The sequence below is a fragment of the Tinamus guttatus genome, unplaced genomic scaffold, assembly GCF_059628265.1.
Source record: "Tinamus guttatus ecotype Peru unplaced genomic scaffold, ASM5962826v1 Tinamus_guttatus_pri_ptg000018l, whole genome shotgun sequence".
Lineage (NCBI taxonomy): Eukaryota > Metazoa > Chordata > Aves > Tinamiformes > Tinamidae > Tinamus > Tinamus guttatus.
In genome coordinates this window covers 428,577-455,877 of record NW_028288552.1, presented here as the reverse complement: position 1 = coordinate 455,877, position 27,301 = coordinate 428,577, and the positions used below count along the sequence as shown (strand labels likewise).

The window sequence follows — 27,301 nt, the reverse complement described above, 5'->3', positions numbered from 1 at the left end:
CTTCTTGCAAAATGACATTCTCAGAAACACATATGCTATTCTGTGCCACATCCCTCTGATAGAAGGCACAATTTATGAAAAGAACATTCATAAAAACCAAAAATCTATTCTGAAAGAAAAATGAAACCCACTGAGGCAAGTCGATATTTCCTCTTAATTTGGGCAAGACCTCCTCTAATAGTCCTCCTTCCCCCCCTGCCACCCCCACAAAAAAAAAGCAGCTTTAATCTTTATAAAATGACAACATAGGAAAGAAGTTCCTATAGAAAGTTGCAAGCAAGAGAGCAACGAGCTGAGACTGTTTTTCATAAGCTAGATGTTAGAGTACTCACTATCCCTCATAGCCTGTGTGTCAACAATAAGCAAGAGTAAGCAGGCTTTTTTTTTTTTTTTTTTTTTTTTAAACTTTCAGTTTTCTTCTCCCTGCCACTTGAGGTCTAGTGAACAAAAACGCACGTGGTCACATGGCAGTAAAGTTGATCATTTTGTTTAAAGTGCTAGATGAAAGCAGGGAGATTATTAAAAGTGATAAGTTAATCTGTCAAAGTGTAAGAGCTACATTCTTCATTTAACAGATAGGAAAAAGGGAGTATATTTCACATTTTCTTCTTCCATTAAAGAAGACATGGCAAAAAGAGATTTCAGGGTGAAGGCCTTCTTAGCTGAAAATAGTTCATAAAACATTTTTTCCTACATTAATATGATAGGAAAACATTTTACATAAAGACCCAGGAACAAACTCCCAAAGAAGAAAGTATTATTATAGCTAAGGAAGATTACAGAGCATGGTTCCTACTCATTAAAAAAAAAAAGTCTTTGGAAAAAAAATGCAGTTTAATACTTTCAATATCTTTAAATGCCCCAGTACTATATACTTTACAGTAGAAAAGCAAAAGACTTTGGAACATGGCAATGCTTGGTTTTGTGTAGGTCTTCTTTATCTTAAGACATCATCTTTTTCTTACATTCCACCGAACAAAAGACCATTCCTTCTATTGGCATGAACTTCTGGCCAATGAGGCACTTGCTGCAGCAGGAACACAGGAAGCACTCCTGAGTGGCGTGCCAGTTGAAGTTGTTGTAGCTCACACGTTGAACCTCTGGATCTATAGCATTATGACAGCCTTGGCAGATCTGATAAGTTAAAAGAATGAAAAAATAAGTTTACAAGAACAGCTCAAATGCTTGGATTTTTGCTTGTAAATTAACAGGAGAAGAAATAGGTGTTAGAAGCCATCTTTTACCTAAAACTGACTTTTGATTTTTTTTTTCCTTTTCTAAAGTAAACTTTTCAAGCAAAATGAAAGATAGGAGACAAAAATAACACAATGCACAAAAGTCAGTTGTTGCTGGAACTAGATGTAAAGACCATCATGGTGTGATGACTTTCCCATGTCCAAAACTGTGCAAGAGCTTGCCATGTCAAACAAAAGCATGGATTTTTATAAAAGACACATTCGGAAACACAAGTTAAAAAATACCTTTTGGTAGTGGCAGGTGTAAAGCCATGCCATGGAATTAAAGGTTTTTCTAGAAAGTTTCAAATGCAATTCATCTCATCCAGCTTTTGCTGTCCAAAATCAACTCTATCTCAGAACAGCTAATGAAAAGAAATGTCTTCAAAGATAACTTCTCACACCTACCTGAAAATAGCATTAACTGTCTCTAGCTGGCCAGAGATAACTGTTTCTCTCCATTAACTGTATAAGTCTAGATGCACATCGGACTGAACTCACAATAAGCAGCAGCTTAGCTGGTAGTAACAGACCTTCTGTTCCCAGCATAAGTAGGAATTAAAAATGCTCTTAATCTCATGCTCTTCCAAAACTTCGGTTTTATCATCAGTCTGTTTTGTTACAGCTCATGGTTAGAAATACACAAAATAATGAAATGTCCAGACTGCGGCTCCCACTGCTGGCTTTTAAAATACCAAATGATCATAAGTTTGAATCCTGCTGGTCACAATTAGCTATAATTGACATTTAGTTGCATCATTATATCTCACTCAGTCTGTTAAGACAATCCTTCTTATCACTAGAAAAATTACATCTATTTTCGGACAATCCCTCCAAGTGACACACTCCTAAAGTTTTTTTTTTCTTTTCTTTTTTAATCAAGTTTATGAACTAATAGAAAACCTGTCTGCTTACAAGTTTTTTAGGGGGAGGGAGAGGAGGAATGACTGATTTTGACCCAAATTTCCATTCAGTTTATATTCCTCCGATACTCTCACACTGGAAAGAAGTGGAAGCTTCATGATCCAGACATAGGCTCCTTTCTTTCACAGCACCAATATGTGCCTGCAAGGACCTTACCGCAGCATGGTTCTTCACATAGCATGGTTTGCAGACAGGCTTGTCATTCACCATCACATAGATTTCCCCAGCCAAAACACAATCGCAGTCAAAACAGCAGAAGTGCTTCAGATGCCAGTTTTGACCCTCCGCTTGGGTATATTCGTTGCTGAATATTAGCTAGAAGGAAAATGCAACAAACATTAGTTCAGGAGTTTGAATACTATTTCCTTCATAGAATCATATCATGGAATCACAAAATGAATGCTTAAGGTTGGAAGGGACCTCTAGAGATCTAGTTCAACCCCCCTGCACACGCAGGGTCACCTAGAGCATGTGGCACAGGACTGCGTCCAAGCGGGTTTTGAAGAGCTCCAGAGAAGGAGACTCCACAGCCTCTCTGGGCAGCCTGTTCCAGTGCTCTGTCACCCTCACTGTTAAAAAAAATTTCCTTAAGTTCCTGTGGAACTTTTGGTGCTTCAGTTTGTGTCCATTACCTCTAGTTCTGTCGGTGGCCACCAGTGAAAAGAGGCCAGCACCATCCTCCTCACTGCCTCCCTTGAGGTACTTGTACACACTGATCAGGTCCCCTCTCAGCCTTCTCTTCTCCAGGCTGACCAGGCCCAGCTCCCTCAGCCTCTCCTCATAGGGCAGATGTTCCAGGCCCCTGATCATCCTCGTAGCCCTGCGCTGGACTCTCTCCAGTAGCTCCACATCCCTCTTATACTGTGGGGCCCAGAACTGGACACAATACTCCAGATGTGGCCTCACCAGGGCTGAGTAGAGGGGCAGGATCACCTCTCTCGGCCTGTTGGAAATGCTCTTCTTAATGCACCCCAGGATCCCATTGGTCTTCTTGGCCACGAGGGCGCACTGCTGCCTCATGGTCACCTTGTCGTCCACCATGACACCCAGGTCCCTCTCTGCAGAGCTGCTCTCCAGGTCAGTCCCCAGCCTGTACTGGTGTCTGGGGTTATTACTTCCTAAGTGCAGGACCTTGCACTAGTCTTTGTTGTATTTCATAAGATTTCTCACTGCCCAGGTCCCTTTGGATGGCAACGCACCCCTCTGGGCTAAAGATGTTTTGTAACTTCCCAGACAGATCCCACTGTTTCAATTTATTTCAGCAACATAAATGAGTATTCATTTGACTTTTGTCTCCAAAACCTTCCAGTTCATTTACTGAAAATAGCAAAGACATGAGGCAGTCTTGTTTTCTGCATTCTGCATAAGGTGTGATGTAGTGAGGCACTCCACCTAGTGTCCCTTCAGGAGGGAACAGCCTGTGCTTTACACACACATCCTTGCAGACTGCACAGAAAGAGCCCCAATTCCAAAACAAAACTCTGGACTTTCCTGAATGCACTGGGCCCACTACATATCAATTCTAACACCCTGCAACTGCAAACAGCTAAGTCGGGTGCAGAGACATCATTTCACATACTGAAATACTGAAATACTCAATACTCAAAGCCACATCCAGCTTTCAGAATGGCAAACCTGTGTTCTAAAACAGAGCACTGGGATCTTTTCATACCTCATCACATCCAGCACAGCGAGGTTTTTCACTATCACAATAGTGTCTTCCACAGTACAAGTTACCATTCTTCCAGAAATAGATCATGTCTACAAGAAGTTCACTGCAAGTGCAGCAGATGAAACAAGCTGGGTGCCACAGTTTGTCATAGCCGGCGCGCTCTGCGTAGACAGCTGGGTCACCTTCTTTCATGTTCAGCTTGCAGCGATAGCAAAACTGGAAGGAATTGATTACAAAATTAGGTAATTTTATAAAGAATTATACTTACTACTGTAATTAAATATTATCTATGTGTTTCAAAAATTCCTTTTTCCTAGACTGAAATTAAAGCACTGCTTTGCTTTCATGGTCAGATAACAACGTGACATGATGCCACAGTACAGGGTTAACTGGGCAATTCAAGATAATGCACACACTGACATAGCACTAGTTAAGTGGATTATTGCATTTTGCTATATTTGCATTATTGAAATTATAGCTTACTTACTATAAAAGACTCCTGGAGACAGTTAAAATTCACGTTATGTCTCCGAGTCTTAGATGCGTAAGAACAAGGCACTTCATCAAAGCTCACCAACTAGACTAAGACTGGAATACGTGACAAGAGAACAGCTGTGCACTTGTAGGTCATGAGAAGATCAAGCTTTATCACCATCACCAACAAGGAAAAATTTATTACTGTTAATAATTCAAACTCATTTTGTTTAAAGCTGCATTCTAGGGCTGCTCAGTCACTTATGGCTATTATCCAATGGGCTGTGATTAACCATCTTGGGATGTGGAGAACACTCATGGAAAAAGGACTAAAGATTTTATGAACATAATATGCTACAACAGTCCCCTAAAATTCATAGATGATTTTTCTATACTCTGTTAGAGGCAGAATTTTGTCATCAAGTCAAAGAACAGAGGTGGCTTATGTAACTGAAATATAATTTCACCTATGGTTTAATCATCCATTTTGCATTTACTGCAGTCCAGTCATTTTGTGGACTGGGCTGAGCATTCCAGAACAGTCTTCCCCACAATCCACCCTACAAGTTCAACTCCAAACGGACAACTTTAAAAATCTCAGCTGTAAAGCTCACTGGTCATATTCTCACACTTGCTTCAGATTGACAGTTCCAAAACACGCCGAGGAAGATACATAAAAAGGGTAGAGAAAACAGTCTATGAAAAAAAGGGGAGGCATAAAAACATTTAAAAAATTTTGACTCTTCCTCCTGCTCCGGAACTCATACTCCCACAGAAGCTGGTGGGAAGGTTTAGTAGCATGACCCAGAACAGCACAAGATGGTACATTTAAATATCACTTTTAGCATTCTCAGCCTTAGAAGGCTAAAAGGGACAAAGACAATTATTTTAAATGTGATCTACTTTAAAGCACTGAACTTGCAAGAGATGCCGAAGAACAGATGCTTCCAGATTCAGTCAGGAAGATGACTAATGAGAAATAATTTGGAAGACAAAGATGCAGGACTAATGGATAGAAAAAATGTAAACAAGGAAAGTGATTCTCCTGCCCAGGTTCCTGACAGCTCTTGAGTCTGTGGTTCTGAGCTGCTTAAAAGAGAGAGGTGGAGATATTCTCAGCTATCGCCAGTAGGATCTTCAGTCCCATGGCAGAAATCACAGATAAGCCTTTAAAAGAATATGCCTAATTTCTGATTATTTACATAATAGGGTTATGTAAAAACATAAGCAACTCAAAAGCTCACACTCCATTTGTTTTTAAACTTCTTCTTGGATCACAGAGCACTAAGAAGTATCTGGCCTAAACTAGAGCAGCCATGTTCAGCCAGGTACCCAAGTTAACCGATTACAGCAAGCAGAACAGTCAAAGCTAAATTTAAGTGTTCACTTCACATTCCACATGCCAGAAATATAGTTGGTTGATTTAAAATAAAAATAATAAAAAACCCAAAAAACACTGCACATGCTGAAGGATATTTACTTCAATTATAACAGCAATAGTTTTATCTTTACCTACAATTTGAATATTACCTGCCTCCCTGCCTCCCCACCCTCCATAGAGTAACCTAGAAACAAATCACTTTATTTTGGTATTCAAAGAGCACAAAACACTTCTGAAAATCAAACTACAGAAGCTTTTGCCACTCCAGTGAGGGTCTGCTACCAGAAAGCAATTGAAGAGTGAAGGATGGCTTAAGGAATTGCTGGTAAGAAGCTACTTTAGTTTGGTATTTCACTTTATGAAACCTAAATTGGGGCACAATAACAGGTAGCTGAGACATGCACAGCAAAAGTTTTCAGGATATGGCCTTAATAAAGCAGTTCTGGCATAAGTGTAGTTTTAGCAATATCAGTGTAAAAAAAAAAAAAAAAAAAAAAGGTAATTTTCCATTACTCATTTTGTTGAGCTATTTCAAAAGAGAAATCACATGCCAAAGAAAGAAAACCGACCTGAATGGTTGGCTAGTCAATAGAGCAGTTGTGTAACTATACAGTGTGCCTTGCTGCAGGTGGGAAGGAGAGACCTGACTTTACTATTTCTTAATTTCAATTTAAAGACGACTTGTCAGTTGTGCAATCCTGGTGCTTTTCTGAGAAGGAGGAAGAGATCCCACAGGCTATCGAAGTTAAGGACCAATTGCTGCACTGCTCTCAAGAAGAGTTTAGTTTAAGACTACACAAGTTTCTTCATTATTATTCTGCAAAAGCCATCCTGCTATATTGTATCTCCTGCCTAACATTTCATTCAACAGGCATGGAAAGATGATCTAGGAAGCTGTTTATTTGTTGCAATTCAGTAATTGCCCAAAGTTGCCTGAGACACTAAGATGCACTTCCAGTTTCCCCTTCCTTCTTTCTCTCCCCATATTCTTAGCCTTTCAAGTTAAAAAATGTTAATTGGATTAAAATGACCAAATCTACCTTTCATTTCTTATACTCACATACTGAGATGCCTTCTGATCTGCTGGCTTGCCCTCCACTGCTCCCACAGCAGCCGAGGTGCCTCTGTCACCATTATTCATGTTATTCTTGTCAGTAGCTTTCGTTTCCACCTCACCAGGAAGCTTGACATCTCCTACGCCGAGCGCCTCGGTCTTGTACTTCTTCACAAATTGCTCCATCTGCTTCACTTCACTGGGAGATAGCTCATGGCATTTTGAAGGATCCTGATCGTGAGCGGGCAGCTGCTTTGCCAACTGTTTCTTCCTGTACTGTGCTCCTTCTGAGCCAGCAACGGGCTGTTTCTCCTTTGGAAGCATCTGCATATACTGTCTAGCCTAAACCAAGAGGAATTAGACATCAGATGCCACTTCAGCTACGGACTCACCCTTCTAAAACAAACAAATGACTGAAATCAGCCCTACTGTTGTTAGCGACAGTCAAATTTGTCAAAAACAAGGTTCTTTCCATAAACACTAAGCTCCCAAAACACAGTAGATGAGGGGAAAAATGCAGCAGACATTAATTGGCTTCTTCCCAGCATAAGGGACAGGCTTCTTTTAAGCATTTTGCACCATATAGAATTCTTACCCACTCCAAGAAGTAGTAACTTAGAACAATAATTAACATTTACATAACACCTTGTCTCCTCTAAATTGTTTAAGAAAAACACTGCTCATCAGGATAGTTTGAAAAAGCAGAAGCTGAAATATCTTGCCTGAGGCACATAGCCCATTGCAGCAATAATTCTGGCCAAATAAAGAAAACTTTGTTTTAGTACAGCAAGGACAAGTTCAGGAGCAAAAACTGTAGCTGAATGTTAAACAAGAGAAAATTTAGATCTGGAAATGTTTAATTCATTTACTGAACAACAGTATTTTTAGAGACGCAGGTCTGAGCTAACACTTGCAGCACAGGTCACAAAACCTAGCAGTGCAGCAGGTTAGCAATTAAAGCTTGAAAAGTGAAACAAAATCCCCAGAAGGCTATCTACTGTTTCATCTGTGTGAGCTGCAAACATCCTTGGAAGAAAGTTTTTCTTTTGGATGCCAACACTGAACGTGTTCTTACCATATACAGTAAAAGCTATATGCAAGACTGTTTCCCCTTGATTTTAAGCAATGACTTTTTTCTTTTAAACTCACAGCCCATACATTTTTTCTTTTAATTCTAAAAAGGCAGTATTATAAACTATATCCCAGGAGGCTTTCAAATATTTTCTGATTAATTAAAAATAAAAATATTCAAAGTTAGTCATATAGAGGAGATACAAGAAGTAAATTTATCCCTTGATAAACTTTGCTTCTCCTTTTCCCTTTCCCTGTCTTAAAGAAGGAACAACTTTGACTTACAAGTGTCTGATTCTGAACAGGAGGAGCCCACTCGTAAGTGACAGTATTGATGGATATATTCTTCTTTGCTGGCACTGGATTAGTCAGGATCATTACATTACGCTTATACATGGGGATGCCATCATTTTTCAGCTTTGCAATAAGGGTTGTGTATTTTGTATCTTCAAAGAGTTTTCCCACTTTCCTATCTTCCTCATTGCTTGTGAGGACATCATGCTCCTCCTGGCCACATTTGCAGTTGCGGCATATTTTTCTGTAAATCAGAGAAATAGCAGCAAAGTTAGAGCCTCAGCCGCAAACTACATCTCACATGGACTGCATGCACAGTAACCGCATCTGCAGGAAACCCAAACCTTGTTTTCAGTGTTTTGGTAAAGGCATATGAGTCGTTGTTTCAAAGCCCTTTTGAAGATACTCTTGATTACCTCTGTTAAATTCTTTGTTCACCAAGACAATGATCATAAAGATGCTTACCTCTTACATTAGTACTTTTTAATAAGACATCATCCTTTCAGTGAAGCCAGGGTACAGACCTTGCACATCTTATCACCCACCTATCAGGCTAGTATGGGTAGTCATCTATCAGTTAGGACCTAAGGGCACCCACGATAGTCAGACCTTTTTTTTTTTTTTTTTTTTTTTTTTTTTTTTAGGATTTTAGCTTGTAAGGTTCTTGCCACACACAAAATTTCACAGTCTATACCATTTTCTCTATGCACTTCACTATACATAGTATTTGCTTATTACAGGGCTGCATTTTGAATAATGTTTTCAGATTTCCTAGAAAGGCAAAAAAGAGTATAGTCATATTTAAAGTGTAACTGCACCAAGATCTGTCCTGAAGTTTGGCATTAAGAGAAGATGAAAGGAGAGCAATTAGCTCATACAGATACAGCCTTTCAAACAACCAAGTCAGAGGCACCCTGGTACATGCTGTACAGAGAATTTGCACAGATGACAACCTTAAAAGGTAGAGGAAGCTCCACTTATTCAGATATAATTGGAATTCTTCTTTAGTATACAACACAACAAACTTGAACTCCTGGGATTAAAGGGTTTTAGATAATTATGCATTAGTATAAGCATAATTCACATATAATAAGCAGAACCTTGAATTAGACAGCTAATTTACTATATATTAAAGTATTTCCTAGAGCTTTCACTCAAGCCATAATAAATGAAGTCAGTGACAGTTTAAGATTTGTTTTTAAATCTAAGAAAATTGATCCAACTCCTGGATCCTTGCTGAACTTGAACAAGAAATATTTTACCTCATTTTCTATTCCCTATGTAATGAACAGCATAAAACAAATCTCTTATAAAATGCTTTTCAATCCTACCCACCATATAAATCTCAGATACTTACACCTTGCTTTCCAAAACCTTATATAGGTATATACCTTATATAAAGTATATATCTTAAGCATGGAACATGCCATAACTTCCCCTTTCCCATTACAGGACAGAGAAAGGAGGAGGAAAGGGGACCTACATAGAGCTGATCACATAAGAGACAGAAGAATATGACCAGCCCCAAAGGTACACAATACACATGGCCAGAGGTACCCTGCTTTACAATGTTTATTAACATTTTTGTTGAACACATGCAGCTCTGGTCCAACAACCATAATTTCTTAAATTATGAAGCTCATCCCTATCAAATTATCTAACAGCTATTAGAAGCCAATCTCTAGAAACAGCCAGCAAAAAAATATCTAGGACATATTCCCCTGTGCAACAAAAAACTCCACAAACGGTCATGACCAGAGTTTTCTATTTATATATATATATACAGACACATATATATATATATAAAGAGACTTTTTTTAAACACACACACACACCCACGCTATTTGGGGGTTTGTATGATTTCCAATTTACTCCCACAACAGAAAAACAAGTATTAATTTTGGAACTTGTGCATCTTATCTGTGAACCTGTGACTGCGAAAAAACATCAAGCACTTCGCAACCTCCCAGCTTAATAAAATGTTCGGGCATGGACAAGCATAGCTCACTAAGCCTAAATAAGTCAGGCATACTGACTTATAGGATCTATGCATTACAGACACTCTGCATCTCTCAAGCACTTACAATATAGAATTCTTTATAATAGTTAATGTCACTCTAAACAAGTCCCCAAGATAATACTTCTACTGTTTAAGAAAGCAATTAAGCAAGAAATGTTCAGTTTGCTCATCTTTTAAGGTATAATCATATGCACTTTATTACCAGCTCTTAATTATGTCTTCACAACCTAAAGTTAATTGGTGGTATCAGACCTCCCTTTTTGTGGGTTGTATTAATACAGCTTTCATTACTACAGCAATTACTAACAGACAGTTATATGGCCCACAGTGTGCCTGAACCTTGACTTCAGGCAGTTAGTTCATTCAAGCATTTTTTTAAAAAACAGATATTTTCTTCATTTTAATGCAAATCTTTAGCAATAATAAGCCCCAATTTTAGCCTTGCCTCTTGACAGGATGTGCTCTAATTCTAGAGGTGACTGAACAGAGGTTCCTGGGCAAACTGCACATATTGATGCAAGCAAAGTACAGTCCTGCTGTGCAGGACTACCGCGCTTGCAAACAAACCTGAATGGAAATACTGCCCTGCCTTGCCTCCATGGTCAGGGTGGTGCAACATTTTGGCTCTCAGCCTATGCAGCACTCAGCTGCAGTGAGCAGCACTCAGTCTGCAGATATAAGCATCATCCCCAGCAAACTGTGGGTTAATTCTACCCTTCCACTCAAATTTCTACACATGCTGACAGAGCCACAAGGGTTTCTTACTCTTGTTCATGCTAAGTCATGAAATGGCACATCTATTTCACAGTACAGACCTTCCCTCTTGGAAGGGAGAGGGTATATTTTGAGAACCAGTTCCCATTTCCAAATAGGGAAGTATCCTGACTCAACTGCTTTTATCCTCAGTGCTACTTTAAAGGAGTAGCACATCTCAGTAATTTCAGTATTTCTGAAAGTTTTGGGTTTATTTTTGTCCTGGTAAACTGATGAGGAAATACTTGTAAACAAATGGAAGCATACAACTTGTCCTCAGATCCTTCCTGGGTCCTACTGTGAAACTGTCATAAAACTCTTGTGGTTTATATTAAAAAGAATGAGATCATCATTCTGATTCTAGCCCAATTGCCTTCTCCCTCTCACCCCTAACTTGCTTATATTAAGAAACTGAGTGTGCACAGTTCAGTCTAATGTTTTCTCCTTGCCTGAATTAGAGGCCAGGTACTGCCTTTTACTTAAGGCTGCTCTAATGATTTATAGAGCAGATGGCTGATGCAGGATCCTGCCTACGTGCAGTCTGCAAGACGCCACTACAGGGGCTACAAAACTAGTAGTGTGGGGTGATCCTGTCATTAGGGCTTCTTGATAATCCAGATCTCCAAATGCAGGGAAAACAATCCAGAAAGAATGTGGAGGAAGCCAAGTCCCAGACAATCTCAGCATATTTTAGTAAGTTCACAGGGGAATCCCTGAAGCTGCTGCTGTTTTTCCCATTGCCCAAATCTCCCCTGGATCTCAGCTGCATTATATGCTCTGTGAAGAGCCAGAAAATGCTTTATCTCCTTATTTATAATCTCTTTTCTTGAGTAATTTCCAGTTTGAAAAAGATATCCAGCTGGCATTTACACACATTACTTTGAATCTGGAGTATTGTTCTCAGAGTACACATGCCTTCCTCCACTAAGGTGCCACATCATGAGTCCTGTTCATTAGGAACACTCTCCTGTGGGAAGGATATGCCAATTGCCTCTCCTTAGGCTAGATTAGCAGGTAGTTACTTTGCCAGGATACAGCCATCTTCCTTAAATTAACTCACCAGACTGAGATGCAGTAACAGGGAAGGCAAAGGAGAAGGCTGCTCCTTCTCCCCAGGACTGCTGTCACTAGAGCACATGCACCAAAATCACTACTGAAGGAGCAATTAGAAACTGCTGTTCACATGTTCACAGCTCTCAGGATCTGAGCAAAGGATATGAATATTCCTCCAGTCAAGTCTGAGCAGGTTGGAAAGCTTTGCCTGTTCAAAAAGGACAGATGTGGAGAAAGGCTCAACATTTGTGCAACTACAAAGTGCACATTACTGTCAAAAACAAATTTAGTGGATTGTGTCTGTTTTCAGGTCCTGGGCAGGCAAAAAAGGGAAGAAGTACTTAGATTCTGCCTTCTCAGGCCTGTGAGCTTCCGTGTTGTGGCTCTCTACAGAACACAAGGATCAAGGATTTCCACTTTCTTTTCCAAAACCAAATCTCACCCAATCCCTTATTTTTTTAGGCTTTGCTCTACAGAGGAAGAATACTTCAGCCTGTCAGCCTTTCTACACTGATTTTGCAGTTGTCTACAGTGACGGGAAACATTTTCAAGCACAAAGGAGGCCTCAACAAAACTGAGGCAAGACATTAGCCTCATGTCCTTTGAAAAACATTAAAAAAAAATGAACAGCAAAAGCACACACCCCTTCCATGATGTCTTTTGTTACAATAACTTGATATTAATGCAGCTATTGAAAGCAGCAAATGCAGTGGAGCAAGCCTCAGCCTGCCCGACAGGCTCAGTCTTGAAGAACATTAGAACCAGCTAAGCTATCTCTGCCTTCCAGGGGCTGTGCCACACAGAGGAGGCAGGCGCTGACATTGGTCTTTCCCAAGATCAGGATTCTGGTCTCAGAAGCTTTCTAAGATCTTGGCAAGGCACGCAGGAGACAGTCAGCACTTTCCAGTATACGTGACTAAGATAAATCAGGATGTGCCCTCCTGCTTGCAGGAGCTCATCTCCAGCCCCACACCTCCCTCTAGCGGCATATTTGCTCCCGAAGAACAAAAATCCCTACAGCAAGTAGCATTTGTCAGCCAGCTTTCCCTGCTCCTTTTGCAGAGGCAGTGCTGCAAACTGAAGGAATTTCAATATCTGAACCCAGACACTGCTAAACTTGGAAGTGTTATTCTGAGGACAATTTTAAAAGCAAATCACTTACTAAAATTCTGAGTTACTAAATTCATTTGGTTGTTGCGGTCTTGCTCAGATCACTATCTGCATTTACTTTATAACAGGAGGATTTCAAAACTTTAGAACCAAGGAACGAGTTTTAATACGGGCTTTGTTCATCACCATTTCTCTACTATTTTAACAGTTTTGCATCTATATCCCATACATCGGGCCAAGAGATGTAGCACCTTCAAAGCCTTCAGACCACTAGCTCTTCTGCATCCTACACCCCAGATGACAATCATATTTTCTGAACATTAAGATTTTCTGTATAGAGAAGAATAGGATGTAGCTGCACTGTGTTAAACCCTGCTGTCACAGGGATATACTCGCAGTCTTGCCTGTGCTTTACAGTATGACTGCTCAGAATTTAGGCTCTTTTATGTAGAAATAAAAAGAGAAATAACACTACTCCACTCTGATAAATGCCAGAGTTTTAGTTTTCGGGTATACTGGAGAGAATGACAACTATGCCATCTGCTTCACTCCACCCAGGAGAGGGCAGTGTTACCCTGCACAGGCCATGGCTATGAGGCAAGCCCAGGGACACAGCGCCAACAACCGCTCCCCAGTTAAACTTGGCAACTTTAACTGCACCTCTAGCCACATTCCCCAGTTCAACACCTCTCTCTTACAGGTGAGAAAGTGTAGTATGAACTGTCCACAGGAGTTCAAGTTTAGTTGTCAACTTCAAAGGTAATATTCTTGTACACTTCTGCTAGTTTGATTTCTTACAAGCAAGTTTCAGCTTTTTAGGCTAGGTGAACAGATGCTCTGAGTGCTAAGTAGGCAGATATTCCAAATCCATCTCTTTCTGCCCAAGGGAAGGCTCCTATCACAAAAAGCATGTGTTAATATTTTTCCTTTGCAAGTTGTTTATGCAGAGCTGATGTAATTGGCTTCAGATTTGCATCCTGCTAATATTTCTAGCACTGGCACAGGCTGCACAGAGAGGCTATGGAGTCTCCTTCTCTGGAGATCTTCAAAACCCCCTTGGAGGTAGCCCTGTGCCACGTGCTCTAGGTGACCCTGCATGTGCAGGCAGGGGTTGGACTGGACCTCTAGAGGTCCCTTCCAACCTTAAGCGTTCTGTGATTCAGCTTGCTCCTAACAGCAGCTCCAGTGTAAAATGGTGATTTTCCAGCGGCCACAGAAAAGTCCAGAGGGCTCTTTTTTCAGAGGTGGCTTCCACACTGCTCTGATAACCAGGAAGAAGCATCTTGGACATATTACAGCCTCCCTGTTGCATGGGTTATATTACAGCATTTCAGTTTCCAAATTTAAATTTCAGTCTAACCAGCTGGTATGATAGGAACACTATTTTCTTATTTTTTCCTTACTTGCTCTTTAAATCCTCCGCCATCCACAGACTCACTTTGCAAGAGAACAAGTGCTCTAAAGAGCTACATATTCAGGATCTACCACAAAAGACCCTAATCATAGGAACTCAAGGAAACAATCAAAAACAAAACAAAAACAACTAAACCTCTCAAGAGGCTGGCTGAAGGAGATTCAACTTTCTAACCTTTCTGGTTTGGTTTGCTGGTAAACATATCAGCAAACATACCAGCAACATGTAACCACATTGCTTTAGGCATTTTATTTCTTCTTATTCCAACTTCTTTTCTGCAGAAGAATAAACTAGAAATTATAAGGTTCCTTGATAATGGAGCTAAAATAAGAGAAACAGAAAGAAAGAGTTGAGGAAAAAAACAAAAAACAACAAAAGGCAGAATATTATTTCACTTGCTATTTCCTCATCTCTCAAGTACAGACATGACTTCTCATCTCTAGATATTCCTATATTTTTAAAATTCTGTTTTATCAAAGTACTTATATGTGCACAAGTTAACTTTGTTATATTTTTCTTGCACTACATACATAAACCTCGAGTGACTATTTTCTTAAAAAGTCTTTCCATAAACTACTCCCATCTTTTATACCAATAAATAGTTATGATCATCTTAATATATTACCATTACTGGAACCACCTGGTCCATTATTTATATTTTGTTTCTGTAGTTACGTATTACAGACACTTAACTGAGAAGCTATAACCTCACCAGCCTTACATAAACAAGTCTTTGCCGTCTGTTTTGACAGGTTATTTTCTAAACTCATTCTCACTACCAGCCAAATACTTGGGTATAGATTTAATATCTCTTAGGCCTACTCTGCATTTGATGCCACTCTGGCCATGTTGAAAAGGCAACATTTTTTTTTTTTTTTAAAAAAAGACTACAGAAGGAAAGCTTGCTGTGGATACAGAAATGAGTACAGCCATGTCACATTGGAGAAATTTAATTACTTTTATCAGCTAGCATATGCTAATGCTACTGACATTTATTTGTAGACTAGTCACTTTGAAATTGGTGCTATTTTTTGCATCAAAAACTAGAATCACTAGACTACATTTCAAAGCATTTGCAGGATAATTAGTGAACTGAGATAGCTAGAGCGAACTGAAAGCTGGTGTGTGTTAAGGTTTCAGTAAAATGAGAGTCTTAATGGTATGATAAGTTCTTGCAGAAGTAATGGCATAGACCACAGTGTAACCTATTTACTCCAGAGATCATCAGCTCTTATTAGTTTAAGAATAGTGCATCATCCAAGGTCAAGCACTATATACTATTTTATAAACTTCCTTAAAATGTGACCCTCCTCCCCCCGCCACCCCCAGCCATCACTCCCAAATCATTTGCAGATTCATGCAAAGTTTCAACCTCTTTTGAATACAGATAAGGTAATTTTAACTAAAATGCTAGATCAAAGGCTAGGCATTCGGCCAGAGGCTAAAACAACCTTTTGTTCCTGAGATAAAGCACATTCTTCATTGTCATCTCTCTCACTGTTGGCACAGAGATCCTCTTCAATCATATTTACATCAGTTCAACAAACAGTTGAAGTGTTCAATAGTAGTACTACCATTGACTTCAGTGCAGATGAATATACTCATAAATGGCTACCTACTTACATACTCTGCTACAAGGCTGCAAAGAAATCCTGGACTCCGATCTGAGCACACCTTTGTGAAGTGCATGCAAATGCTTATTTATGGCACTGTTCAGACATGTGCCACGGCATGTCAATACTGAGCCACAGCTCAAGACATCCAATCACTTACCTCCAGAAATGAAGCTCAAATCCTTCACATTTATCCTTGCATTTCAAGCAGGGAGCTCCAAATCCTTGCTCATGGCCCAGTCCCATCTGTTTAAAAACAAACAAAAAATCTACTGTAAATTTCAAGAAATAATTTACATGAATGATCTTACTGATTCCCTTTACAACAGACAGCTCAAACAAAGCTTAACAGTTTGACTAAGCTGACACCAGCACAGCATTTCAGGGTTTGTCTAGCCCTGTGCACTGTCTAGCCCTTGTAACTGCAGGAGGGTGTTCGCACAAACCCATTTGCAGGGCTGAGATAGCAGAAAGTCAGCTTTAGTCAAAACCTAACATCTCTTGGCAACTTGTCTCGCCAAAGGAGAGGAAGAGAATCTGCGCCAGAGGAAGCGGATTCCTCCCAACCCTTAACCTAGGTCTGCAGTCATGAAACCCCAGTGAGTCAGGCCACTGGGCCAAGATCAAGTTAAGAGACATTTAAGGCAGTTGCCAAGACAAAGCAGTTGGCAACACATAACTCTGTAAAATATAGAAGCTCGAGAAAGAAATGGATTCCAACATTTATACACACTAATTTGAGTAACTGATAGGAATAAAGAAGAGATCAAAATGATAAATCTGGGACTTCTGGGTGTATCTGATACTACCTGAAACTGCTAGTGATTGAGAACCGAATACATCTTTCAAATCGTCGTTCAGGTCAGAAAAATACCTGGTGGTGCAGAGTAAAGGCTGAGTATTCATACAATATAGCAACACATCAGCAAATTTAAACAGATAAAAGGCACTGAAACTTAAAGGTGAAAACAGCCACTAGCCACCACAACTTAGGTATCTGTATAACACACTAAATTTAAGATACCTCACTCCAGTTCTCTAAAGCTTTGGGGAAGCCTCAATCTTGAAGGAGACGGAGGACCCTGGGGCTGTGGCGCCTGCTGGGGGCACAGGCTCCCACTCACCACAGCGCAGCCGGCAGCACGAGGAACGGCCCCAGTGGCTGCAGCGGGAGGCAGAGGGACCCTAACAGAACTCCCTCCCCTTCTTTTGCATCTACCATGAATGGAAAATTAGCTAAAACATGAAAAGTTCTAGTTCTAATGTAATTAGTGTCAGCAGAACTTAGCTAGATGTGATAAGATCATAAAAGAGCCTCCAGGTTAGAACTACTTCTGAAGAGTCATGGTGTTCCTGTTGTAACCCGGGGATATAAACACTTTCCCTTCCATCTCACTTCTTTCCCAAAAAGCAGCAGTTTATTATTAGTTTGTGACAGGCAGCACACAGTATGCTGCAAGGAAGACCAGGCTTTCCATTATTTTATAATTCCAAGGATAACTGCCTCCACAGTCATTAGACATCCCTGAGGAACTGAGAAGCTTTCCTGCAGATTTAAGAACCACCTTTGCAAACCATATAGCTACTGCTTCGACTTCAGGGCAGAGCACTAAATTATTTCTTCTTCCCTTCTTATTTGAAATAGCAAAAACATGCCTGCTCTGATCATAGTGACATTTTTATTAGCTTAAGGAGTCCAAATATTTGCATGCTAGAGAGGCTAACCCAAAGCCAGAGCAGTAGACATGTAAAAGATGAAAGCAAAGAACTATCTGCAAAATCATCATCTGTGTTTTTGTTGATGCAAAGCTAATTATAGTTTGCTTCCATGAAGAGGGGTGTCTGCAGAGGTGCTCTCATCCAGACACCTATCAAATAGGTGCTGTACATCAGGAAAAGCCACCAAGGGCTCCTGTCAAGTCACACACAAACAGAACGAACGGTTGCCAAGAAGAAGAAGAGGAAGCTAAAACCACACACACACAAAAATGTCTTTTTTGTTTTTTTCTTCTTCCTTCATGACAGGTTGTTTTAAATCCTCCTCCCTAAAAGCTGTTGAACTTAATGTGCTTGTACTGCCCGCACAAACGCGAAAACAACACTGACCCACATAGCTTTCACTATACTCCAGCTACAAACCGATAATGCTTGGGGAAGGGAAGAAGGAAACAGCAACTATTATTTTAATTAAATACTTTTAAATTCTAGTTTTATTGCATTGTTATTAGAAGGCTTGGAAGCCTATGATCACTTGTGCATGGAGAACTACATGCACAGCACACAAACAACCTTAACACTTCAAGTTTTTCCTAAAGAACCACCCAAAGTGCAAATTTTCACAGTATATATACATTTTTTTCAGGATTCCCAACATTTACAGGATTTTTTAAGGCTAAAAGTATTTATCCAAAGTTACGATCCCTTTCCATATGAGGAGTCTGGTCGCTGTATGGAAGGAGCTTAGTCTACAAGTAACAGGCATGTTCAGAACCAAGCTAGACCCCACGCCACATGTTCCAAGCCTCTGCCTTTGTTCTGACAGAGAAGCAATTTGGCCATTTTCCAAAAAGATTAAAGCTAATTAAAAGAAATAATAGTATGCTTTGCTTTTGAGGTTGAGTCTACATATAACAGCTGGCATATGTTAAATTCTTCCATCTCACTGTAACGGATCTCAGCAAACAGGGCAAAGGAGCCTCAGAACTGACTGTTCTACTGCATGCGCAGGAACGGAGAGCACCTACAGCCACAACACATTTCACCTCTGCTCTTGCCTGTGTTTATTCCCTATGACTCCCAAATGACACATAACTGGCTGAGAAGCACTGAGTGGGCTGAGTCTAGAGGGGAATGCGTGTCTGAAAACAGGATGGAATCAATTTTCCCCATAAATGGAATTATAGAAGAAGTGGCATAGATGGGTCAGCTGAACGCTTGCCAGAGGAAGGTTCCTGCATGTCAACTGTCATTAATTTTCATTTCATAGGAAGAGCTATCCCAAAACCATCTGGTATTACTAACATACCCAATACAGATTTAAATAATCTGAGAATGGAAGACGATATAAATATTATTGGGATCATCTGTTGCAAGCTGCTTTCAAGATTAAATAGTCCTCAAGGGCAAAGAATTTTAAATGGTTACAGCTCAGTGAACATTACTAAAAAATTGCTCTATTTTAACTTGGACTGAAGTCTGGTGTCAAAAGTTGACTATCTTTACATTAGAGAGCTACGTAGCTCACATCTTAAAAACTCGCATGATCGAATTCAAGCATTTAATAGTTTGTTCAGATGGATATGATAAATGTGACAGTTGCTAAAATATTGCTTAAGCCCAGATTACCAGAAACATTTATTGTTAAGTTCATTGAACATTCAACAAATCTGTTTTCTATCCCTATAAAACCTACGGCAATTGTTGAAATCTTGCTTGCTTAGAAGGCCTGCACTTCATTTCAATGATCACAGAATATTTCAGTTTGAAGAGCCTGTCTCTGTGGAAGTTTGGTCCAACTGTCCACTCCAAGTCAGTCCAACTAACTCAGATTTATTGAGGCCCTTGTCCATTTGTTTTCTGAATACCTCTATGGAGGCAGAATCCAAACTACTACAAAGTTGGTCCACAAAGCGAAAATAATTCTGTGTGTTTACTCAGAATTTCCTATGCTGCAACTTGTGCCAATTGTCTCTATTATCACCATACACTAAATGAAGATTATTCTGATTCTGCCTTTCCTATTCCCTCCTGCTAGGTTACTGGGAACAAATGACACCAGGAATATGCCAGTAGAACTCCATGGGAAATCCTGAATTAATTGTAAAATAGTTAACACCAGTCTTCTTCCCCATACAATACTCAAAATACAGCTACTCGGAGCTTCCTTCCCATTTAAAAAGGAACCTCTGAGAAACAGAGGTTAAGCAGAAGGTGGAAGAGGAAGCTGTAAAAAAAAAAAAAGAACCACAATTCTGCCATTTCTAGATCTCTCAAGACTCCTTTTGCCTCCTTGGAACCTCACCAGAGATCAGAGGAGCTAGATTAGAGCTAAGTAGAGTTTTGGTTCCTTTCTCCTCCCTCTCCCCCACAAGCATATTCATGTATTATCTGTCAGATGCATTAATCTCCCATTAGGTCACAGGCAGTAAAATGCAATATTAGTACTTAGCTTCTGCAGAAACAGAAGTACCAAAGCACTTGCACCATTTGAGACTGCTCCAAAATTTGAGAAGTTGTGGTTCTGCCTAAAAGCATTCTTTCAAGGAGAATACTCTAAAAATCATTTTTTTCCCCCATTTGTACAGATCCTGTACAAGGAGAAAGCGATCATTAATACGCCACAGTAACAGTGAACCCTAGAACAGACTTAAATACTCTACTTTTTTGAAGATCTTTCCCCCATGCCCTTGAGTATTCAAAGGACAGAAATGAAGAGATTCTTGATCAAGTTATTCTTGGATTTACTACAAAATCCCAGGACTTTTCCAGTTTGAGGATTATCTAACTATTAATCTATTTAGATGTTAGTGGGTGCACATAAAATTGTGATTTTTTCCATTCCAGTGTTGACTAAAGGGGGAAGGCAACCCACACCAACAAAAAGCAACACTCCTCCATGAAAACTGTATAAAGTAATAAAAGTATTGAGAAAATATTTGTGTTATGCATGCTTTTGACTGAAGTGTGATCTTGCATCATTATATTCTTTTCCAATAGATTACATCACTAGGAAAACACATAAATTTGATTAGGTTACAGGATTTAACATAGCTCTTCTGCTCTTAAAACCTATTGCTTGTAATGCTGTACTGAAAGAAAAAGACCATAAAAAGTGGTTATATCTGGACAATTCTCTTTCTCTTAAGACTTCTACAGACACCACATGAGAAAAGATGCAAGAACTTCTGTAGCGAAGAGCAGGATCCCACGGACCATTCTATATTTGTTATTATTTAACATCTGTCTTTTAAAATTGATGGCAAGTCTGTTCTAGTATTTTTAAACATGCATTTGGATCTGAGGAAGATTTGACTGGGATTAAGATGCAGAAGCTCTTTTAAGGAACTCCATTTGCAAAGAAACAAGAATGCCAAAGAGTACTTGCATCCAAGAAAAATATGTGAAAGATGTTCTGAGCAGGGCAAGCATAAATATAAATCAGGGAGCTGCAGACTACCATAGTACCCACGTGCTAAGAATTTATTTTATTATGATGTCTTTAGTCAAATATCAAACAGCTCTGAACACAAATATTTAAGGCACCACTGCACAGTCTACTGTGAAGAAACTAACAGCTACTAAAGATTGCTAAACTAGTTAGAAACCAAAAGTGGTGTTTATTCAGAAATCCCACTATTATGCTAAGCTTGAATGCAGCTGACACATACTATAACACTGTATAAACCAGCAAGAGAGACCCATGCATCAGTCAGTGCTGCGGAGGCAAACTGAGACTTACTTTCTTAACCGCTCAGCCCTGCAATCCCTTAAAGATGTTTATTTTGGGAGTAAGGGTTTCTAGGAAATGTGCCACAAGGGTGCAAGTCACCATTGCCCATGACATCCCTACCTGTTTTAATGATTTAAAATAATCTATATCACAAGGAAGGATCAGTTTTTCAGAAGTTTAAGGCTGTCCTTCAGGAGCTTCACATAGCAGAGTTTTGTAAGCACCACATACACTGCAGATCTGAAAGGAGACAGACAGGACTACTTAACAGATGACAGCTTCCCTCAACAACCTGTTTAAAATGGTTTATTGAGATGCATTTGTCAGTTTGCTTAGAAGAGGGGGCAATACCTACTTTGTCAGAATACACACACACACTGTGTTGAAATCAGTGCTCTTATCCAACTGCATCTTCTAGCACCAGATCCTCAGAAGCAGGCTTGAAAATCCAATCATTCATTAGGACACAAAGAAAAATACGCATGGGCGTGCATATATATATATATATATATATATATATATGCGCACACAGAAAAAAAAATATATATACCCTTTTTCAGCTAGTGCTTCTAAAAGGTCACAGTTAGACAAACTCAAAACAAGGCACAGGAAGAGAGTTAGGCAGATGTAACAGCCAACAGAATCATCCACAGAGTTGCAGCCAGAGTACAGTTAATTTTACGTGAAATTGCCATGACAGAAGAGTCCTTATTCCATGACACCGGACCAAGTCCTAGACATAAGTAATGGGCATGACCAGGCTTTCTGAGCACAGCCTTGCTCTTCCTACAGGTCTCCAACACCTACAGAGACCTTCATATTACTGCAAAGCTTGCAAAAATGTATGTAAAATATCTATGTTTGTGTAGGTAAACACATAAAACATGTACATACTCCCTGCCTTGGGACTTGTAAATATTGAGGAACAACCATTAATTAGAAAAACATGTTCAGTACTTTGAGGGAAAAGAAATGTATTTTTTATCAACTTTCACCTATAAAACTTTGCTAGTAATTTTTATACCAACTTTTTTGTTGTTATTTTACCGAGCAGTAATTACTCTGTCTAGCAACGCTGGCACAAACAGAGGTTTTTGTCACTCCTACAGAACACTGTTGCTTAAGGTAAACTTTTCAGCTCACCAGGAAATACTTGGCTATAATTATGCCATATCAATGTTCCATCTGATCTTTGAAGTCACACAGTCCAGCTAGTTTCTTGGCTTGCTGTCCAGCCTCCTCATAATATTTTATGGTCAACCACCTGGGGAACACATTCATTGCAGAATCAAATGAAAAAATTTAATTTAACCATCCAGCCTTTGCCAAGATGATATCCAGCAACACACACCCTAGGGTTTTTTTTTTTTTTTTGGTCTGTCATTCAGGTATTTCAGAAAACAAGTCATGTCAGTACTATATTCTCTCTCTCTTTTTTTTTTTTTTTTTTTTTTTTAGTTTTAGGTGTGTATGGAGGGAGGACAGTGGAAGGGGAAGAAAGTAAACTTATTTTATTTCTATGTCTGATCAACTCTCACCTCCACACCTTATTCTTACCTTTCTTCACAAAAGAATATCTTCATTCTTCATGAATATCTCTTTACATTTCCTTAATCTTATTACACACAAAGAGCAATGAAAGAGCTTTCTACTATCATAGGTCTCCATGGCAGCAACACCAAAGCAAACACTGACATCAACAGGAAGCACAGCACAGCCCAACAGATATGAGATCATACTTTGCAAAATACAGATACAATTGAATTTGCTCCTACATATTCTTACTCAACTTTCTTTTATCACTAAAGAGCCTTAAAGCTCTCTGAATTAATGACATCTAAAGTACTGTCTGTATTTGGTTTTCCACCATAAAGAAACAAACTGAATACACAAAGTCAAGAGCATAGGAAAACTGCACAGACATTACTCATTAGAGAACAGAGCTTCACCTTCTCTTCCCCCCAAACTGCTTTCCCCATTTGCTACCACAACCACAATGCTGCTTTTATAAAGCTAGTACTATCCCATGGAAGTTTCTAACAGAACAACAGTACTCGTTGTCAGATTCTTGTTCCCTCTAATAAAGCATGAGACCTTGCTGCAAGCAGGGCTACAGAGCATGACCATGACCTAGTGATTCATGTTATAAAGTTCACTGAGGTGACAGAGCACACATACAGAGTAGCAGAACTTCCCCCCCCCCCCCTCCTCTAACAGGATATTTAATAGAGCATTAAGTCCCCGGTTTTCCTATAGGCAAAGTGAAGTTCAGGAACATAGCGCATATTGTACTCGGGAGAAACAGAGGTCTGTTCGCTGAACAGGCGCTCTTCACGTTAGAGCTGTTCTCAGCCTTGAGTTCAGCTGTGCAATTGCTTTGTGTATACGAAGCGATCCTCACAATCCTTAAACGCAGCAGCAAAATACAATTCCTTTACTTCTCCCCCCGCCTTTTTTTAAGTATTCACTTAATCTTATATTCCTCTCCCCTTTAAATAGGTAGTACAGTAATGAGATGGCAGTGAACTAGACTTGATGCAGAGTACCTTGCAACTCTCTTTTTACACTCTTCACTGACAGGGTTGTTATTTTGTGTCTCTAAAGAGCAAGGTCACCTCAGCCGCTTGCACACGTTCATGATTTTGGAAGAACATATTCAGCAGGTATTCTCAGTGATGAAAATTCACACTGAGACTTGTGTGATTCTTGACCACTGTGGTGGTCCAGAACCCCAGATTCAGACAGAAGACAAATCTGGCTCTAAGGCAGACTTGCCAAGTCAGCTATTTGCCGGGAGAGTGAGCGGAGTTTTACAGCACAAAGGAATGAAACAAAGGCAGTTAAATTAAGAGTCTGAGCCGAAATAAGCATTCCCTAAAGCCAGGCTCTGAAGAAAGCTGTGCGATACAGGACTGCTGCTCTTCTCTCCCAAGACAGCAATAACGCCAGCTATTTACTGCTTGGAAAGGAGGCTGAAGCAGCGGTGGGTGGGGCAGCCCTTCTTCCTGCCAGAGGTTGTTTCAGCCTTCAGCAATTAGTGATATTTGGGCAGTGCCACTGTTAAAGCAAGCTAGAAAATAACAAATTTGGAGGGGTGGGGGGGGGAGGGGAAGGAAAGAAAAGGAGAAAAATATAAAAGTGAAAAAACCACCAATGTGAACACTGCGTACAGATTTTCCTGAGTCAGTTCGAATTGTTTTCTTCTCTTCTTAGAGAAGCATAGATATAAACCCATTGTTTACAATCATATGAGTATTTTCTTCAGCATAACAGCCCCTTCAAAGCCAATAGCATCTTTCCAGTGAGACAGTGCATATGCACGCAGCTGAACAACAACAGATTCAAGGACTGCTGATGCTTGGAATAAAGATAACTTTAGAAATGTCACCTTGGAAAATTCACCTCTTGAGTCTTCCAGAGGCAGGGAACAGCAGCCTCATTGCACTGCTCTAGGCAGTTACACAGGAGCAACTGTGGGCAGGGGAGGAAACCGTTTGCCGGTATCAGCGGGTGTTTCTCCTGCACCCTGTGCCCAGGGCTTTCCAAAACGTGAGGGCTGCACGCGGTGCAGCATCTGCTGCCACCTGCCAGAGCAGAGCCTTACATCCTACTCCGAGTCTCCAAGAACAAGGGCATTGCGACATGTCTGGGGCCACGCTGTGGTTCTTCCTTCCTCTCTGCTCTTCACAAGCTTCTTGGAAGTTGCTAATGACAAGGGAGCCCAGCTGCTCATTAGTCACTACCTTCCTGCCACTCTGCAAATATTGTTAATAATATGACTAGTAACTATTATTATTAATAATAATAAAAGGCTCAGCATAAGGTAGCAAGCAGCTTCTGTGCAAGAATAACTCAAGCTTTTGTGTCACAGGTGCAGGACAGGCTGGTGAGAATCTCTACGTGTGGTTAAGTCGCCCACTACTGCTGATGGGATTAAACCCAGACCCTATCTGACAGGGCCAGCACCATCTTAAGACCAGCTTCCCCTCAGAGTGAACAGTTTATGGGCTCCAATAAAATATAGTAAGTACCAGTGAAGCTTAAGATTTAAGTGTTTATGCATAGAGCACACATGCTCACCTTATTAAGGATAGTTGAACCATACCAGATCACTATCCTATTTCTATTAGTGATTAAGAACAGATGCCAAAAAAATAAAGAGATACAGCCAAACAACCAAAGAGACGCAGAGGAGCAGAGCAGGTACAAAGAATACTTGCCAGAATAACTTCCCACCTTTCAAGAAAAGAGGAAGTTTGCCAAAACAAGGTAGGAGGAGAGAGAGATGGAAATAAATGGGTTAAGAGAATGGGAGTTAAAGAATGGAGGGTGAAGTCATACAGCTATTGCACAGTTAATGAGGGTTATGACTGCAACATTAAAAGCATGAAATTTTTTTGGTTAAATATCAACAGTTAAAGGGAAAAGATTTAGTGCAGAGTATGTGGTTACATAGAAAGGCTTTCCAGCTTCTCTTTCACTGACTTGTCAGGGGTCAATGTCTACTGAGGACTGAGTTTCACCCAAGTTAAAAAGTGAGAGAAAGTGACAAGAGATGTGCACAACAGGAGAAAAAGGAAAAGTTTTAAAAACACATACTGGAAGCAAATGGATAGAAAAATGCTACAGCTCTTCACACCACAAATAATTCTTATCTGTATTAATACTCTTAGCAAAGTGTAGAGCCAAACAGAATAAGTGACACAAACTACTTGTTTTGGCATATATAACTTTCCAACAATTTGAAGCAGATGTTCAGCCATGACAAGTTCACTCAAGCCAAGACTCTGTTATCAGCAGATTTGTATCAGGATTCCATTTATTCTCACTTTAGATAGAGGAATTCAGAAGAGGAATGCCGTAGCTTTCAAGAATATGCTTCTCAGCTCCTGGAGTTCAAATAACTTTCACGGAAAAAGCTCCTTGCTGCTGTCAAGTTTAAGGTTTACAAGGGGCTTAAAAATATTCACCAACTTGCTTCAAGAAACTGGACTCCATCAGGCGACAGCAGTTTGCGTGCCTGGCTCCAGCAGCCTCCACCCTGGAGCTGACACCACGGATGAGGGATGCAGTTTCTCCAGACCACAGCTCTCATCCAGGGTACAGCACCACAAGGGGGAACAGCATCAAAAAACGCCAGCAGCAACTCACTGCTGACCCACTGCATCCACCCGGAGCCTGCCAAGCTGCACAGCTGCTTCTGTGTTCGACTCCACTGCTAGTTTAGAAGCTGAAAAAAGCACACAGGTAGATGAAGATGCATATGAGGAAAAAAATGCATTTAATTATACCTACCAAGCCGTTAAGAAAATAATAGGTAGCTTTAAAAAATAAAAAATAAATAAAATAAAAAAGGAAAGGAAAGCAAGAGACACCCTAGCCTCCTACACCAAGCGGGCATACAGGAGCAGAAAATGCACTTGCAATAACTTGTAGCTATTCTTCAGCGCTTTGACTACCTGTTATTACCAGGGGCCGCACACCTGGTCAGCACCTTTACTCAGCGCTTCCCACAGGCAACCCTGGGTCCTGGCTGAGCAACGACAGAGGCGGCTCCGCCGCGGGAACGGCTCCCGGCGGCGCCCGCTCCGCTCCGCTCCGCCCGGGTGGCAGCGGAGGGGGCGCCGCCGACGTTACCTTCTTCACTTTGCTCTCCAAGTCCATGGCGCCGTCCCGGGGGCCGCCGCGGCAGCTCGCGCCGTTGCGGAGCGTTGCGGAGCGTTGCGGAGCGTTGCGGAGCGTTGCGGAGCGTTTCCTCGCACGTCCCTCGCGCGACGGCGCCGC

At 40.4% G+C, this 27,301-nt stretch overlaps 1 protein-coding gene across 1 annotated transcript; it reads right to left on the bottom strand.

Moving 5' to 3' along the window:
- Positions 1-706: 706 nt before the first annotated feature.
- On the bottom strand, positions 707-27,301 carry TES (testin LIM domain protein). The gene is made up of 7 exons (XM_088523682.1): positions 27,155-27,301; positions 16,229-16,314; positions 8,097-8,349; positions 6,747-7,082; positions 3,832-4,047; positions 2,316-2,474; positions 707-1,134 (listed from the first exon to the last, which is right to left on the bottom strand). Exons 1-7 carry the CDS (start codon positions 27,179-27,181, stop codon positions 943-945), a joined length of 1,269 nt encoding a protein of 422 aa, XP_088379808.1. The 5' UTR covers positions 27,182-27,301; the 3' UTR covers positions 707-942.

Bases quoted from the DNA above. Each gene is read 5' to 3' on its own strand.
- TES (XM_088523682.1), bottom strand. From the start codon at position 27,181: ATGGACTTGGAGAGCAAAGTGAAGAAG. The intron at 7,083-8,096 runs GTAAGTCAAAGT...CTCTTGGTTTAG, and splicing joins CTGTTCAGAATCAGACACTT to GCTAGACAGTATATGCAGAT. The intron at 2,475-3,831 runs GTATGAAAAGAT...TTTTCCTTCTAG, and splicing joins GCTGTGCTGGATGTGATGAG to CTAATATTCAGCAACGAATA.